We start from the raw sequence: 17,970 nt of genomic DNA on the forward strand, positions 1-17,970 counted from the left end.
CTTTCTCAAAGAATTTAACCACTTTCTCCTTGAGCAATATTGATTATTTTTGTACCATGGGAAAGAGTAAATGTTACTCTTTTATATGGGTTATATCTTTTGAATAAAATATTTTGATAAATAAGTGAATTTTTGACCTGAAAAGATGCCTCAAACAGAATTTTCTTCCTCTGTTTTCACTTGCAAATTGTGCAACATCATGTGTTTTAGGCACAAACATTATTTATATCATCAGAAAGCTCAAACTCCATGCTTTCTTACAATGTCACTCTTGATATATGGCATCTTTTAGATGGGTCAGCAGCCAGCTTTTTCCACCAAAATGCAAGACGAGATTTCTGAAATTTCTGAGTAGCATGAAATCCAGAGTTCTGATTGGCTGAATACTGTTTTCAAAACAAACAGGCGCAGGTAATTTGAAGAGATTACCACATGGTGAGTGTGACCTTGCAGAGGCCCAGTGTGGGGAACATTGGAATTTGCGTGGGTGTGTGGTCTCTGTGACCAATCAGAGCTCAGTTTTCTTATTTTTGAGCTGCTAAATGTACTTGGCCTATAAAAAGCTGGCTGCTGACCCATCTAAAATACATCTTCTTATTATATCAAATTAAAGCTTAGATCTTCAGCTTTATCATAATCTAAAAATCATTTGTGCTCAAACAGAAATGAAGTTTGAAAACAACAACTTTTGTTGCATGAAAATAATTATTTTGTTTCATGTTTTAGATCAAAAGTTTCCCCTATATTACAAAATCCTTTTAAAAATCCAAACACATGACCTGAAAGAATGATTCTTCTTCTTTACAAAGATACCAAAAACATGAAATTTGGTCAATATTTAGAGCAGCAATGGCCGAACAAAAAGAGGTGTTTTGGTCCGCACCAAGCTCATTAACAATGCAAAAACCCTCTAGTCATGAATATCACTTGGATAAAAGAAGCTACTTTTTCAGGGCTTGCCGACTGACTGTGTATGGATCTAGTTAATAAAACTTGGACATAAGAGTAATCAAGTATCACTGAACGTCTCGTTCGAGTTTCAGGTCACATGACCAAAGTCAAAGGTCATTTAAGGTCAATCAACTTTGGCCATGTTGGAGATAATTATGAAATGTGGACATAGGGGTATCACTGACAAGTCTAAGGTCATATGAACAAGGTCAAATATCATTTAGGGTCAATGAACGTAGCATTGTATCATTATATGAATGGCGTTTTTTGTAAATAATTATTTTATAGTAGTTTTCAAAATCAGCACTGCTGCTTTCGCTCCACTTGTTTTTTGTTGCTTTGCTTCCTATGTCTAATGGACAGTGGCACAATACAGATTTCTTAATTGTCACTTCAAAAAAATTAATTGTGAACCCCTGGCTTGGTATAGGTGGTCTAGAAAATACTGATACTGAAACATGCCAACATTTTCTATTTTGTGGACATATATTTTAAAAATCTCACTTCAACTTTTTTGATTAACCTTAATTCATCTCTCAAAGTATATGGTTGAACACAAATGCAAAGATGCGCCTTTTATGAGTCTTTTTAAAGATAAGTTAAATAGGCTTCAATTTCTGATTTTGGTTCAGTGTTTCCCACTAGTTTAACATACCATACCATTCATAGAGTACACACTGGACTATATTTTGCATCTCTTTGATTTGTTTGTACCTCAGGAACTTCTTTATCACAAACATATGTTGCTGGATGGTAGTAAGTTAGAGGCAACGGGCTTTACTCACCACAGACCAAAAATAACCAAGCAAGCTTTACAAGAGGTAAGAGTTGTAGTTAATCATTTCATCTCTGTGAACAGGGAATGCTTGACTGACCTTACACTTTCAGTTTCAGTTTATTTCCATAATTCACATATATATATACAAACATTTTACATTGATCAGTTCAAATTATTTGATAATCAATATTTATTATCTCTCCAGCTAATGTTGTAATCGTGTTTGCAAATCTTTAGGTCAGAGAGAAATTGCCTGTGTTTCATGGACTAATACCTTGGTCACATTTGTTCTACGGCGGCCGTACGGCGAGTCGAAAACAGCCATTTTATTAATTTTAATTCAAACCACCTGTATGAAGTTGGACAAAAAAATGTTAAAACGGCTGTTTTCGACTCGCCGTACGGCTGCCGTAGAGCAAATGTGACCAAGGTATAAGTAGTCAGTCATATATATTTATGATTGAAAATTAATAATAGCATGCTACCATAACATTAAGGCATGGTGAACAACACATCTTGATTATTTTTTGCTTGTTTAGATAGTTAAAGGTCAAGTTCACCCCAGAAAAATGTTGAATTGAATCAATAGAGAAATTCCAACAAGCATAATGCTGAAAATTTCATCATCGGATATAAAATTTGTCACAAAAGAGTTATATGCACAACTCAGTGACATGCAAATGAGAGAGTCGATGATGACCCTCACCGTTTCTTTTTTTTTTTAAATAATACAATAATTCAATTTTTACAAATTTGACAATAAGGACCAACTTAACTGAATCATTAAATGTTAAAACAATGGTAGTTTGAAATATTCAGCAAGGAATAAAATTTCTTCACATGACAATGAGGAGAAAATTATAATATTTTCTATTTTATATAATAAAATACAAAAGGAATAGTGAGTGGGTGATGTCATCAGTCTCCTGATTTGCATACCGACAAGGATGTGCATATAACTGTCTTGTGAAATTAGGGGAAATTTGAAAATGTCATAACTTTCTCATTTTACATCCGATTTTGATGAAATTTTCAATGTTGTGCTTGTTGGATTTTTTTCTCTTTTTATTAAAATCAACTTTTTGTTGGGGTGGACTTTTCCTTTAACATTTACCTCTTAATTTAAATCATATATTTGTTGTATTTTTTTTATTGATACAGGAAACTAAGAATGCAGTGACTTTGTGACCAATGCATGTAAACATGTTCTTTGATGTTTTTTTTTTAATTATTATTCTCACTCAGATGGTGGATGACTTTGTCAAGATTGGCGTATTTCCCAAGTCTTTGGTGCCGAGCTGATTCCAATCCAGTACACTCTAAAAATTGTTTTCTTTGAGGGCTTTATTGGTAATTGGTGATTTTGCTGGCAAATACTCAAGGAAACAGCTCTGAAAGGACTGCATCTATTCTGTGGCCTATGTTATGTGGATTACCAGTGCATTGTAAATGTTCCTTTTATTGATTTATGTCTTCCATATTAGCAGCTTCTTTATCAAGGAATGGAAGTAAGGTTCAGTACTTTTAGTGTGATATTAGGTTATATTTTGAAACATGTTATGCTGTATATGTCTTATGCTTATAAGCCATGATAGAGAAAAGCTATGTAGTTATAGTTGGGATTGTGATTTATCACTATCACTTTTATCCATGCAAAGGAGATCATATTTTAAGATTTTACAGCCATTGTCGTCTTATCATATGCAGATACATGCCTATGATAGAGTTTATTCTTTGATATCTGTTGTACTGGGGGCTTTCCACATTTCGTTCATATTTAGTATTTAAAGAAGTGTACACATTTTAATGAACAAACTGGTGTAATTTTCATAGTATATTATTATATTGTGAATAGTTAGTTTAGGGTTTGATATATTAGGCTGTCCGTTTGACAATCTATACCTGCTACAGGAAATAAATTTGTTTGATAGATTAACTCCATTCTCAAATAGCACACCCATACAAGATGGCCCCTAGATTGGTACACTGATTATTTATTGATAATTTTTCCTAAAATTTAAGTAGGAGAAGATTGCCATTTCAATATCATAAAAGATTTTTTATGTAAATGAATCACAAAACACATTCATTGTAGTTTATTCATGTGGAATTAGATACATACCACATATTTGATACATCACTGACTCTGTATTATGTGTTATTCAGTATATTGCCAGGTTCATATAAATCAAAGTCAATGTATTCTTTTAATTGGAGGCTGATTGGATATTTTTATCATGTATCTATAATGGGAGTGCATCCCAACATAGTACACGTATGTTAGGCTATGTCTCTTATCATTATTATCATATATAATTCATCAGCTAATGTACATAGAGTTTGGTGTTGAAGTCAAGGCTAATGTTACTACTTCTAGTTCATGGGCTATAGATATGACATACAGATTGTGGTGTGTTATGAATTTTACCTGGAAGTGTAATATTAATCACATTATTATTAATTCACTAATGGATCATGTATGCTTCATACTATTTTAGTTTAGGTCAAATGTTGAAATGATTAATCATAATGTATTGAATTTCCTGCTAGCTCTTTGATTATAGAAACATATTTTGATTTGTAAAGCAGTAGACAAGTATGTATTTCATGGGTTCAACTGTGGTTTTATAAAATTGTGGTTTTAGTTCTTGGGAGCTATATATTCATTCTTTTTTTATATTCTGTTTAATTAAATTCCTGTCTCTCATAATGTATTGTAGTTGGTTAGCACCTGTGTAGAATATGCTTGTAATACAGTAATATTGATTTATGTGTAAACCTATCACATCATTCCTAAGATATCAGATTTATTTTGAACTGAAAAGAGTACAGTGCTAATTAGAGTTAATGTTTGGTTACTTTCATTGATAGTTTTACATTATCTTGCTTATGATGAAATGTTTTATAGGAATGCAATACTTAAAGGAACAGTAATGCATGGTAGTCTTGATGTTATTTAGTTTTTAGTATTCCATTTTTGAGTGCCTTTCTTTCCTTTTACTCTGTGCAATATTTTGCCAAAAAGAAATGTCTTGAAATATATATCTTGTGTATTCTTCCATGAACAATACATTCCTGTAATGAAAAAAAATTGGTCTTTAGAACATCATAATTTCTCCATACGCTTATACGATAGTGTATGTGCATAGCAAATCAGATTTACTTTTCATCCCCCAAAATATGTAGTATGAAAATAGATTACTTTGATTGTGTATGCCTGGTCAGTCATGTTGTGGAAATGATATGTGAATTCCAATTCGTCAAATAATTGTCATTTTGAATTATCATAAGAATGATTTACTCTAGTCCAAAAGATTAAAAAACTGATTTTCATGGCAGAGAATTTTTCAAATTACCAAAATCTCATACCGGAAACATTACATATTAATAGATACTAATATTCCTGTGAAGTCATGCATTATACATTCAGTTGAAGATGTTTGTTAGAATTGGAGCATGTGCATGTTGATGTGTATATTTCTTGATATGATTCTCATAAACACTTTCTTATCTCCCTTGATTAAATTGAAAATAACACATATCTCCCGAACAAAATAAAAGAAAGAGAGAAAATGTTAGTAGTATATCCAGCTTTGACAAATGTTGACAATATTTTGAAAGGTTTATATAGTTTTATTTTCAGGTGCAAAACACTTAATACAGTAAGCAATAAATATTACAGCTAAATCTCCTTAATGCATTATCAAAAAATGAGTTCATAGTTTCTTTCATTTTGTTTATATATAATCAAATTGGTGCTGAAATGAATGAGTAAATGTGACATGTTTTGTGGTATGCATTCAGTATACATTGCCATGCATGAATTTGGGTTATTGGTACAGAGTTTATAGGTTTGATAAGATATGACAGATTTAGGAGTAGCCCCTGTTTGCATTGTTCATTGCAGAGCTATTAATGGATTTGTATTGGGTTTTTTTTCATTGTAATCAGGATATCTTTTTTTTTTTCTTCAAAGTAGCCTTTCTGTTAGCAATATAATTTACCATATATTTGTTTGTCTTACATTAAGATTGAAGTTATTTAGGAATCATGTTTATAATATGAAGCTGATAATACATGCTTCAAAGCTAAATGATCATGTCATGTTGCAAGATGAAATCATTATATTCGAGAAAAATTATATACATTCCTGTGCAAAGTATATTGAATGTTGAGTACATTCTCTTTAATAGTTGCTAATAAAAAAATGTGTATGAATTATATTTTTTTCATAAATTGAACTGAAAAGAGTAAATGATTTGAATTGCTGTTTTCATCTTCAAGGACGTTTTTACCCTTTTAACCCAATATGGTTCTTGTTTTGTCTGAAATCTTTTTTTTTCATTTCACTGCTGCATTATATTTCCCCTGTTATTTATTTTTACATAAACCAAGCAAAATGTTGCTTGCTTTCAAATTAATTTGAAATTTAAGATATACTTTTGATCTTTAAAGATTTATTGAACTGCATATTGCATTTTGTTATGTATTTTGAGAAAACCATTTCTGGTCTAAAATATATAGGCCTACTGATGTTAGCCAAACAAATATATTGCAATAATATATATATTTTTATTTGATCTGATCACACCATGTGGTAAGGCAATGATCAAATATTTTTCATCTTAACTTAAGGGTTTTCTCTCTTTTATTTTGAAGTTGCACATTTATGCAATAACAGATTTAAAATGTGTTTTATTAAAAAAAAGTGATGATTTATATGCAGTTTTATGTAACTTGATATCTGCCTTTTAAAATGATATTTTAAATATTTGGAGAGTCAGTCAATCACTGAATGTTTGTAAGAATCTTATTTACATGTATTATGATAAGCTAATCTTGATGTGCTGTTTTGGGTCATTATCAACTTTTTTAAAGGCAAGCTATAAGAAAAATGTATGTGATGTGCAATTACCAACTAAGCACATGACTGAAGGAATTGTGTGATGTTTATAACAATGTATACTGTATAACAATACAATACACATTTTCATAATTTAGCCAAGTAAGTCAGCTTTATGCATGTGGCTAAGGGGCATTACGGGGACTAATATTTGTAATCATGTCATGTAAATTTTTGATGAAGATGAGGTTTTTTTTAAGTGGTTGGGGTTTTTTAGCAATAATTTGGAGTTTCTGTTTAATATACTGTTGTATTTGGACTGATCATATTTGCTATACTCTGCTATTCTGCGGTCTATTGTAAGGTTTTATTGTGTTATATGAATTTAGCAAAGGCAGTGATTTTACTAGCATTTTATAATTTTATGGAAGAAAGCTATGTGTAGAATGTTGTAATTTCACTGTCATCTCAGTTAAATAAACAGACTGTGACCAAATCTATAAGATGTCCTTGTAGTTGCTGTTTTTTGTAGCATAATAATTAAGATGGAAAGGAAGGCACTTTTAAATTGATGGTATTATCAATCATAATTAATGGTCATTATTGATGTAAGAAATTGAAAATAATTATTGGACCTGATTGAAGCTTTAGATTTTTTTTTTAAATTAAATTTTTGGGGAATCATTTATGAGAGGTTTAAAGTTGAGGGCTGGTTTGTGGAGGATGAGAAGATTGAATGATAGATAGAAAGAGAGAGAGGGAGAAAGAGAAAATGAGATGAATATCCTTACATGATACTATAGTGAGATATATTTCAATCTTTTTTTTTCACTGATCTGTATATTTGGCGCAAGTTTCATAGCCAAATTTTTTAAAAGAATACATTGATTCCTCTTCCGAGTTCAAAGGATTGACGGTATGAAAAAATATTACATGGTATTTTTGGTCAATTTTCATATCAAAAGAAGATATACCAGGTGATGATTATGAAATATCAAATTACTTTAATGGTAGCAGAGGCAGTAGTGAAGGATTTAGAAAGCATAAAAAATAACATTTTTTTTCTTTTCTTCAATTGATATTTTTAATGATTTCTAACAAAATTCTTCTTCTGCTTCGGTGTTCTAACATTTCAATAGTTGATTATTATTCAACCGAATTATTTCATTTTTTCAATAAATAAATAAACATAAACGTTTATTGTGCCAGCCATTATTTCATCTGATGTATCAAAATACCTGGAATAACATATAAAAAAAGAGGTGGACTAAGAAACAGTTTTAAAAAAAAGCTTCGTAAAGAAGAAAACTGATCAATAATGATCAAATTAAAGCCAATGTGAAATAGAGTTAGAAATAATTTATTTTTTTAATGTCGATTTTTTTTCTCCTAAATATTCAAAGAAAACACACAAAACAAAACTGCGATGAAGTGTGTGTATTTTTATTTAATGATTTTGCCAGACATGTATCAATCAGATATGATTATTTACGTCTGGGAAAAACCTAAAGTGAATTAAGACCATAGAGATGTCTCTATGATAAAAGGGGAATGAAACTTTTGGAACAAGGAGGCTTGTGTCGAAACAGAAAAATCAAAGAATAAGAACAAAGAAAGTTTGAGAAAAATCGGACAAATAATGAGAAAATTATGAGCATTTGAATATTGCAATCACTAATGCTTTGGAGATCCTTCCATTGGCAATGCGACAAGGATGTGTGATGTCACATGTGAACAACTTTCCCTTTGATCATGGGCGGAAATCCCAGGGGGGACGTGTCCCCCCTACTCAAAATAGTAGGGGGGACACAATATCAAATGTCCCCCCTACTATTTTTGGTCTTTTATGATGGTAAAAAATACATCATTCTACATCGAAATAAAACATGTATTTTGGGACGAGATGACCTTACTTTGGCGATGATAACCTTTTTATTTGCTTATCAAATTTCCCCGCCCCTTGTCCCCATAGGCAGATCCGAGGGGCCCGCCCGGAGCAAACAAGAGAAAAAAGGGAAAGAAAGAAGGAAAAAGGGAGGGAATAGAGAGGAGAAAAAGAAGAGAAGGACAACGAGTGCATAAAATAAGATGAGGGGAAGACTTGGAAAAAAAAAAATTCGTGCCACTGTATAAAATTTTTGCTCGCGCTTCGCGCTCGCATTGCCTGTTAGGTGATTGACATATGTTATTCAATATGGAGTTCGAAAATCAAGTTTGGAAGTCAATATACATAACATATTTCACCTTGGAAATCGAACTTTCAATAATTTCTGTAATTTACAAATTGGTTTTTAAAAGTGCCTTGTAAAAATGTCAGTTTTATGGTCTGAATGTTAACATTTGCTGCTTGCGCTGCGCGCTCGCAAATTTTGATTTATCAGGTACCTATTATTTTCGTGTATTCCATAAAGTTTTCAAAATATCCCTTTTCAGGTCCGATTGTCAAGACGTATCAGTCAGCGCGCTGCACGCTCGCATTTTGATTGGCGAGTTATATAAATGTTTCAATATTGATTATACAACAAAGTAAATTTAAAATCCCCTCTTCATGACAGTTTATCAAAAATTTTAGCTCGCGATTTGCGCTTGCATTAATCATTAAAAATATATTAACTGATGCATCCTATTCATAATCACAAAAGTGAAATGTCCAGTTTTTATGCCATGATATCATCAGATTTCGCGCCCTCATTAGGCGTTAATAAATATTATATTAATTTAATAATTAAATTGTCCCTTTTGTTTCATCTCGCGCTTAGCAAGAGGAATAGAGAGATAGTCATCATTTTCATATGATGACATGTCGTAAGGATGTCCCGGTCCTATGTCAAAACTCAAAGTAATAATAATATCAGCTCTTTTTTAAGTGTGATCCATATCCACCGTACAATTTTTCTACAAAGTGCTTAAAATATAAAGCTGAAATTGACTCTTTTTTCAGATCGGAATATCAAAGTTTCATGATTTTCATGATTAAAGTTGTATTTAGAATGCCTAGATTCTAGGTCTAAATATGAAACACGCTCGCGCATGTTTATTTAGATACTCAACTTGTTCTCTAATTTAAATCATTATCCAGTTTCAGATCACAATATCAACATTTTTCTGCTCGCGCTTTTTGCTCGCATTATTAATGTAGGAAGACCCCATATTACTCATCCTTTTGATGATTTACAAGAAATGAACAGAGTGGCCCATTTTTAGGTCTAAATCTCGAATTTGTTTTCTGCTCGCGCTTCGCACTCGCATCAATCGTTAAATAATATAGCTATCCTGTTCACGATTACAAAAACTGATTAAAATTTTCCATTCTTTCTTTAGAAAGTTCAAAATTTTCAGCTCGCGCTTCGCGCTCGCATTTTTTGATTGTTGAAATATGTAACGCCTTCATGGCTAAGTGCAAGCAGCTCTTAACAGGTGTACCTTTTCAACAGGTACCAGTTCAAAACGTATATAAAAAATTTCTGCTCGCGCTTTGCGCTCGCATTATTAATACTCATCCTTTTCAGGATTTACAAAACATGAATAGTGTCTCGTTCAGTATATTATAGGACTAAACCTCGAAATTTTCCGCTCGCGCTTCGCGCTTGCATTAATTGTTACTTATATACCTATTCTGCTTGAGTTACAAAAAGTGCTTAGAATTTCCATTCTTTAAGTGAAAATGTCAAAAAGAAATCAGCTCGCGCTTTGCGCTCGCATTATTTGATTGTTAAATGCTACTTTAACATGTATATTTTCCATCAGTTCATTTCTGCTCGCGCTTTGCCGTCGTAGTAATTATTAGGTTGCATACACATCTTTTTCAGGATAACAAACATTGCCCAGAATCAGTTCAAATTTTATGAAAAGTACATAAAATTTCCAAGAAAATTTGCTCGCGCTCCGCGCTCGCATCATATGAATAAGGATTATGATATTATATATTAATTTATTAGAATAAAGCTAAGAAGTGACTAATGAGGACTACCCCTTCAAAATACAAACAAAATCATCTTCGAGCTGCCGATCGGGGAAAATATGGCTGAAACAAATTTCCCCCCCCCCCCTATTGGCTAAGGCTGGATCCGCCCCTGTGTCCCCCCTACCTTTTGGGAGAGATTTCCGCCCCTGCCTTTGATGGACTATAAAATACCCTCAAAATGTCTCTTTTTGCTTTTTCTTATGGTGATACAAACTCTTTATCCATGATGTATTTTTTAAAATTCTGTATTACATGCCCTAGTATAGAAAGAACACATTATCTACTGATAGATGTGATAAAAGAGGCAGTTTCAGTGAAATATATACTAAAGTAATGGAGAAAGTTGTTCACAAGTGACATCACACATCTTTGTCGCATTGCCAATGTGAGGATCTATCTAGCATTAGTGATCGCTATATTCAAATGCTCATAAGTTTCACATTATTTGTCCGATTTTTCTTTGATTTTTAATAATAATAATAATAATAATCCGTTTTTTATATAGCGCTTAATAAATCGGAACGACGTGTCTAAGCGCTTTACAGATATATCATTACCCCGGTCATCGGATTCAATCAGTCATTCCCGCACACAATGTGTGCACATCCTCCACTCCCTGGGGAGTATTCCAGTCAGTCGCCGGTGAGGCGCGCACAGTACTGGACAAGCTACAATGACTTTCACATCCTACCGGGTACCCATTTAGCACCTGGGTCGAGAGTGGCAAAGTATGGAAATATATATACACTGTATATTCGTTGATAATTTTTATATATGCATGAAAATGAACACACCATGCAGTGCCAGGTACAATAATACAACCAATATTTGACATTGATTTGCGCTATTGGTTTGCTGTATCATTGCTTGTACGATTGATTGGATTTTTTTATGTTTCAAGGTCCAGATAGAACCAAAAACAGAACAAACCATCTTATAGAAAAAATGTTTATATTTCTTAATGATTTTTTTAATGGGAAAAACATTGATGCATTTTATTTATCTTGTTCGTCCAATTAATTCTTCTCATAATTATGATCAAGCCGTTGAGATATATCCGTAAGTTATGTTTTGACATAATGTATAATTTTGTATGTAAAAAGTAGTCCCACCCTCGCCATCATTATCATCATCATCATCATCACTAATCATCGTCGTTGTCGTCGTCCATCACCCCACCACTACAAACGTCGCCATCTGCATATTTAAACTTTATCTGATGAGGTGAGAAATTCATTTAGCGCGCAAAGCATATCATGGCGAACTTTATTTACGGTTATATCTAACCTGGAGGAATGGATTAGGAGCATTAACAAGTTTGAGAAAGAAAGGTCATAAACCTACATCACTGCGAATCGACAAAAATTATACGACTTACTTTCATACATTTTGATGACAAAAGACTTTTAACAAATTTTCTGTAATACACAAACGAATTTCAGGAATCGTATACGAAACACACAAACACAAATAAAAGCATCTAAAACAAACTTTCAAAATTGAAAATGGTAATTGTAATTCCAATTTTGCCTTCCATAAAATTAGCTTCGCCAGGGAGAAAAGCCAATCACCTTATAAATTATAAGTTATTTGTATTGTCTCATTAAAACCCTATTAAGCATTCTATAAGTAATCCAGTTTTATCACTTTGTATAATGATCCCATTATGTCGTCTAATTATTGTCCGTCCTCTCGCGGGAGATGTCTTTTTCTGTAAAATATGTCCACAATTGAGACTGGTTATCACAATGTTTGTCATCTAATCCTGGATCCCATCTCTTGTATGAACCTCTTTCAAAGTCTGGGTAGATAGGCATTGGTGGTTTACTGCTGATATAGTCTTTCATTGATGCACCGAAACATCTTTCCTGTCCATTCCTTTCAAACTCATTGACATCACTTAGTAATGGTACGGTAGCGATGTCATATCTGATGGCACGTTGATAGCGTATCTCAATCTTAGCCTCATGATTCTGTCTCTTATTCATCATACATCGTTGAATGCAGTCGGTTTTTGTACAAGATCGTCTATAGACGTAGAAACTCACAACGAATAAAGTTAAGACGAACCACGTGATCACACAGCTTAATATGAACAATGATAAGTAAATCATCCATGAGCTGTGTAGAAAAAGAAAAATATGAAAAATTACGTCAATATTGTGAAAGTAAATATCATTGGATACCTGTCACTGTTTACACAGAAAACTTATCCCATGCGCTGAAGTTTTGATTCGAGCACATTTCTCATATTCGAGAACACACAGAGGCCCTCATTTTTATTGTTTGTGTTTTGACTTCTTTCTGAAAGGGTGTTGATGGTAAAATGTTTTTAAAAATCAAATCAACATCACGGTAGCATAAACGTTTAATAAATTGATTTGGGTATACTACATTATTTGAATGCCATTTTCTAGTATACCAAATTACCCCCCCCCCCAAATGTACTTAAAGGACAAGTCCACCCCAACAAAAAGTTAATTTGAATAAAAAGAGAAAAGTCCAACAAGCATAACACTGAAAATTTCATAAAAATCGGATATAAAATAAGATATAAGTTATGACATTTTAAAGTTTCGCTTAATTTCACAAAACAGATATGCACACCCCGGTCGGTATCCAAATGAGGGAAGTGATGACATCATCACTCACTATTTCTTATGTATTTGATTATATGAAATATTCTAATTTTTTCCCCATTGTCTTGTGAAACAAAGTTTTATTTCTCCCTGAACATGTTGAATTACAATTGTTTAACATTTTATGGTTCAGTCAAGTTGGTCCTTATTGTCAAATCTACAATATTGAAATAATGTATAATTCGAACAATAAAAAACAAGAAATAGTGAGTGAGGAACATCATCGATTCTCTCATTTGCATATGTGACTTGTGCATATGACTACTTTGTGAAAAATAAGCGAAACTTTCAAATGTCATAACTTTCTTAAAATTAATAAAATTTTCAGCATTATGCTTGTCTGATTTTTCTCTATTGATTCAAATCAAAATTTTTCTGAGGTGGACTTGACCTTTAAGGTTAATAATATCAAGTGAAAATACGACAATATGTCTACCCACCAGCATTTTATATCAGTCTGCTGTGGAGAAGTAATGCTGCTGGCACTTCCTATAGGGACCAGATAAAGAACCAAGAAGATATCCAGATACGACGTCAGAACCATTGCCTTCATTATTTCCAATCTAGAATAAGAAAGAACGAGAAGAAGAATAATAATAAGAAGAAGAAGAAGGAGAAGAAGAAGAAGAAGGAGAAGAAGAAGGAGAAGAAGAAGAAGAAGAAGAAGAAGAAGGAGAAGACGAAGAAGAAGAAGAAGAAGAAGAAGGAGAAGACGAAGGAGAAGGAGAAGAAGAAGAAGAGGAGGAGGAGACAGCACAATAACAAAATAAGAGTTTATGTTCTCCTCATTATACAACCCGATACTCTCTTTACCGTTGACGGATTGGGAGGAGGGGGGGGGGGCGGCATTGTCCCCACTCTCACTTTTTTCTTGTATTTTTTTTCTTATTGACCTCTTAAAAAAATGTTGTCCACCTCTGCTCTCGGCAATCATGCATCCCTATATAGATGTTGATGTGAATAAATAGAGAAAAATCAAACTAGCATAACACTGAAAATTTCATCATATTCGGATGTAAAATAAGAGACTTATATATTTGCACTTATTTTTCACAAAAGAGTGATGTGCACAACTCAGTGACATGCAAATGAGACAGGTAATGATGTCCCTCACTCACAATTTTTTTTAATCGTTTGAATTATACAATAATTCATTTTTTGGCAGATTTGACAAGGACCAACTTGACTGAACCATAATAGTATTAAACAATGCTTATTCCACATGTTCAGGGAGGAATTAATCGTAGTTTTTCTTGACAATAAGGGGAAAATTAGAATATTTGATATTTCATATATTAAGATACAAAACAAATAGTGAGTGGATGACGTCATCAGTCTCCTCATTTGCATACCGACGAGGATGTGCATATAACTGTTTTGTGAAATTAAGCGAAACTTTGAAATGTAAATAATAACTTTGTAATTTTACATTAGATGTAAATTAAACTTTCAGTGTTATACTTGTTGGATTTTTCTCTTTTTATTAAAATCAACTCTTTGTTGGGGTGGACTTGTCCTTTAAGGCTAGTTTCGAGTTTTTACTTGACCACATGAGGCCATTCAAAATCTCATTTTCGTGTATTTTTTTTTATCCAGCATGAAAGTTGGTCTATAAAAACCCAAATTGAGATTATGTATTTCCAATTTGTTTCCCTCATTTTGGTTTGAAACTGGAAAACTGCACTTGTGCTTGTACACAGTGAAAAAATACGTTATTTACAATCTGGTTTACATAAATTAACCATTTGTTGTTCTTTGAAAATTTATGGAGAGTTTAAACAAATATCTTTGAAATTCAAACAACAAATGTTCAACGTAGAGCGATTAATAATAAAGCTTGAGAATAGCTGTTTACAGATTTAACATTTTGTTTTTTATTTAATCAGGTTGCTTTTGTCTCAATGTGGCCCCTAAAAGCAAAATATATTATTCAAAGACAAAAATAAGGAATGAAGGCAATTTTCTTGTATAAAAATGGTAAGTTTCTTAACTAAAAACAAGTTTCGCCCCTCACGGGGCACTTACACTAAAAAGTTAATGTAGTGTATAGGCCTACATAGTAGCCTCGCATTTTCATTTAGCTACACGCACAGTACATATAAAATTACTAGATACAATATAAAGTTACTGAAGTGACGATACTAAGCTAAGATTATAATATTAAGAATTGTACATGAACTATTTTACTGTTCAGTTAGTAATTATCTTACATGATTACATCTATATCACTTCGCCTTTAATGTTCATTTTGGAGTTTAATTTAATATTACTAGTGATAGTCGTATTGTAGGCCTATGTATTTAGAAATGAAAACACATGATGATTCTAAGCGCGCGGTCACTTCGTTCCCAAGCGCATATAAAGCAAATGAAAATTTACAATAATTGAGATCTCGCTCGCGTCGTTCACGCCCCGGGTTCACGCATATAAATCATGTAAGAATCAATGTTTCTGAAAGGATATTGCATGAAATATTTCACGATAAATTTTAACTTTATTTAATTCCCAAGAAAACGCGACTTTCATTATCAATTTTACAGAGTCCATACTGTTGTTCTAGGGGGTATAACCCCTTTCCGGACTATCTCCTCGCTTACTCACTTCGCTTCCTCGACGAGGATCTCACACTGTAACAAAATGTGCACCCTTCATGATTTTGCCCCAAAACGGCCCAAACTTAACTTGTTTCGGCCGTGCATGTGTAAAAGCCCCTTTAAATCCTAGGAATAATAAACTAAACAAATATTGGCTGTTTGAAAGGTTTCGAATGCCTTTGCCCTTGGATGTCTCTTATTTAAAACATTAAAAAAAAAATCAAACAATGACTTACCATGCTCGTTGCTTCTTCATGATTCGATTGGACACATAGCAGTGCAGGGTCTATTTTATGATGACTTGCTCACACACTGTACTCACGATCATTGGACATTCAGATTTATCAAAATAATTTCGTTAACTTACAGGAGGATGCCAAAACATTTTCCTCGAATGATATATCGTAGTTTTGTAAAATCCTCCGTTCATTCACGGGAGAGGAACCCCATATTCAATCTATATGTTCACTCCTGAAATAAGATGACTTTTTGCACGTTAAACATTATCTATAAAAGTACAATATATTTCAGTAAGGACATAATTATCCTGAGTCACTCTTTAATATTTGCGGGTACCGTTAATAGCTTTTAATAGCATGATCAAATGAAGAACCGACTACTCATTCACAAAAAAACATTTCCGGCTGATCTGTCTACCCGGTTTACCTGGATAAAATCTTAATATCGTACTTTCTGACGAAGTAGAATGAACCCAGAATGAATAAGCAAACATTATGGAAGAGTCGGTTATCATTTTTCAAATTCAAAATCATAATTTACTCGTCAGCTCTACGTTCCTGGAACTGTTAATTTTGAGATAAACATGTAGGCCTACTATACTGGGCACATGACACTATATACCCCTATATTAAAAGTAAATACCATGGAACTTCATCTGATTATCCTTGGCATCATAATAATGGTGGGTTATACATGCTTGGTTTAAGACCACGTGGTATCATTAACTTCCATCGGTTCGAATTCAACCCTAATAGTCCACGTTTTATTTTGTCAAAATATCACTTGATGAACTAATTACGGTGACAACTCTAATAAAAATGTTATCAAAGCAAAGCCCAAGTACTCCGTACTTATTTGGGTTAGTCAAAAAGGCTGTACCGTCAGGGAGAGAGAGAGAGAGAGGGGGGTATCTACATGAAATTTATGTGAGTGAGGCAACAACAAACCGATCACAAAGTTATCTTTATATTGATATTGAAAATCTGGTACATAATGCATAGGTATGAGGGATACGTGTACAACAGCTGTGTCAACTCTTTATATGTTGTGAAAGAAATGGGGAAAGAGAACAATGGTAGCAGCGGAGACATTCTTTTTCAGCCTCACCAAGATTTTCGATAAGGGCGATAGCTCTGGGGAAAAATTTGTCGGTTCAACTCTCTCTCCATTATTTCTTTTACGACATATAGAGCAAAGTTTAATAGGCTGGAAAGAGTTGTTTAATGACTTGGCTGCACATGGGAGTCCCTGAATACTTGAGCACTTTCGGCCATTGAACTCCGGGATTGCACTGCAGTTAATACAGTCATAATCTACTTCTAATTCATTCTAAAAGGGATTTTGACAGAGATTCTCTATGGCTGTTTGTAGTCCTGCAAGCTTCAGAGTGTTCCATCGTAGAATTCAGGTTATTTATATGTAAACTGAAGACTGAACAAGTACAATTTAAACGGGAAATCAAATTGATTCATTTTATTAAAACAAATCTAATAACTTTCTTTATCTTCAACCGGGTCAAGTCCACACCAGAAAAGTGTCGATTTTAATAAATAGAGAGAGAGAGAGAGAGAGAGAGAAAACTAGCATAAATAACCCTGAACATTTCATCAAAATCGGAGGTAAAATAAAAAAAAGTTATGGCATTTTAAAGTTTCTCTTATTTTTCACAAAACAGTGATATGCACAACTTAGTGGCATGCAAATGAAAAAAATTGATGATGTCCTTCACTCACTGTTTATTTGTTTTTTATTGTTAGAATTATACAATATTTCATTTTTTCACAGATTTGACAATAAGGATGAACTTGATTGAACCATATAGTATTAAACACTGCTAATTCCACATGTAATTCATGGAGGAATTAATCGTTGTTTCACTTGACAATTTTCCTAACAAGCTAGCGATAAAAAATATTAAAAATGAGATAATACAACCACATATATAATTTGCAAAAAAAAAC

At 32.9% G+C, this 17,970-nt stretch overlaps 1 protein-coding gene and 1 long non-coding RNA gene across 2 annotated transcripts in view; one reads left to right on the forward strand and one right to left on the reverse strand.

Moving 5' to 3' along the window:
- LOC129256820 (uncharacterized) overlaps nucleotides 1-7,211 on the forward strand; it is a 33,637-nt gene extending 26,426 nt beyond the window's left edge. Inside the window, exons 12-13 of the mRNA XM_054895012.2 lie at nucleotides 1,671-1,772; nucleotides 2,975-7,211. Coding sequence (XP_054750987.1) covers nucleotides 1,671-1,772; nucleotides 2,975-3,031 — 159 coding nt within the window. The 3' untranslated portion in view covers nucleotides 3,032-7,211. The remainder of the gene's footprint in view (nucleotides 1-1,670; nucleotides 1,773-2,974) is intronic.
- Nucleotides 7,212-12,570: 5,359 nt separating this feature from the next.
- Nucleotides 12,571-16,301, reverse strand: LOC129256156 (uncharacterized). The gene is made up of 3 exons (XR_010293145.1): nucleotides 16,006-16,301; nucleotides 13,616-13,738; nucleotides 12,571-12,657 (listed from the first exon to the last, which is right to left on the reverse strand). It is a non-coding gene; the product is annotated as an uncharacterized LOC129256156 (long non-coding RNA).
- Nucleotides 16,302-17,970: the final 1,669 nt, after the last annotated feature.

The sequence above is a fragment of the Lytechinus pictus genome, chromosome 3, assembly GCF_037042905.1.
Source record: "Lytechinus pictus isolate F3 Inbred chromosome 3, Lp3.0, whole genome shotgun sequence".
Lineage (NCBI taxonomy): Eukaryota > Metazoa > Echinodermata > Echinoidea > Temnopleuroida > Toxopneustidae > Lytechinus > Lytechinus pictus.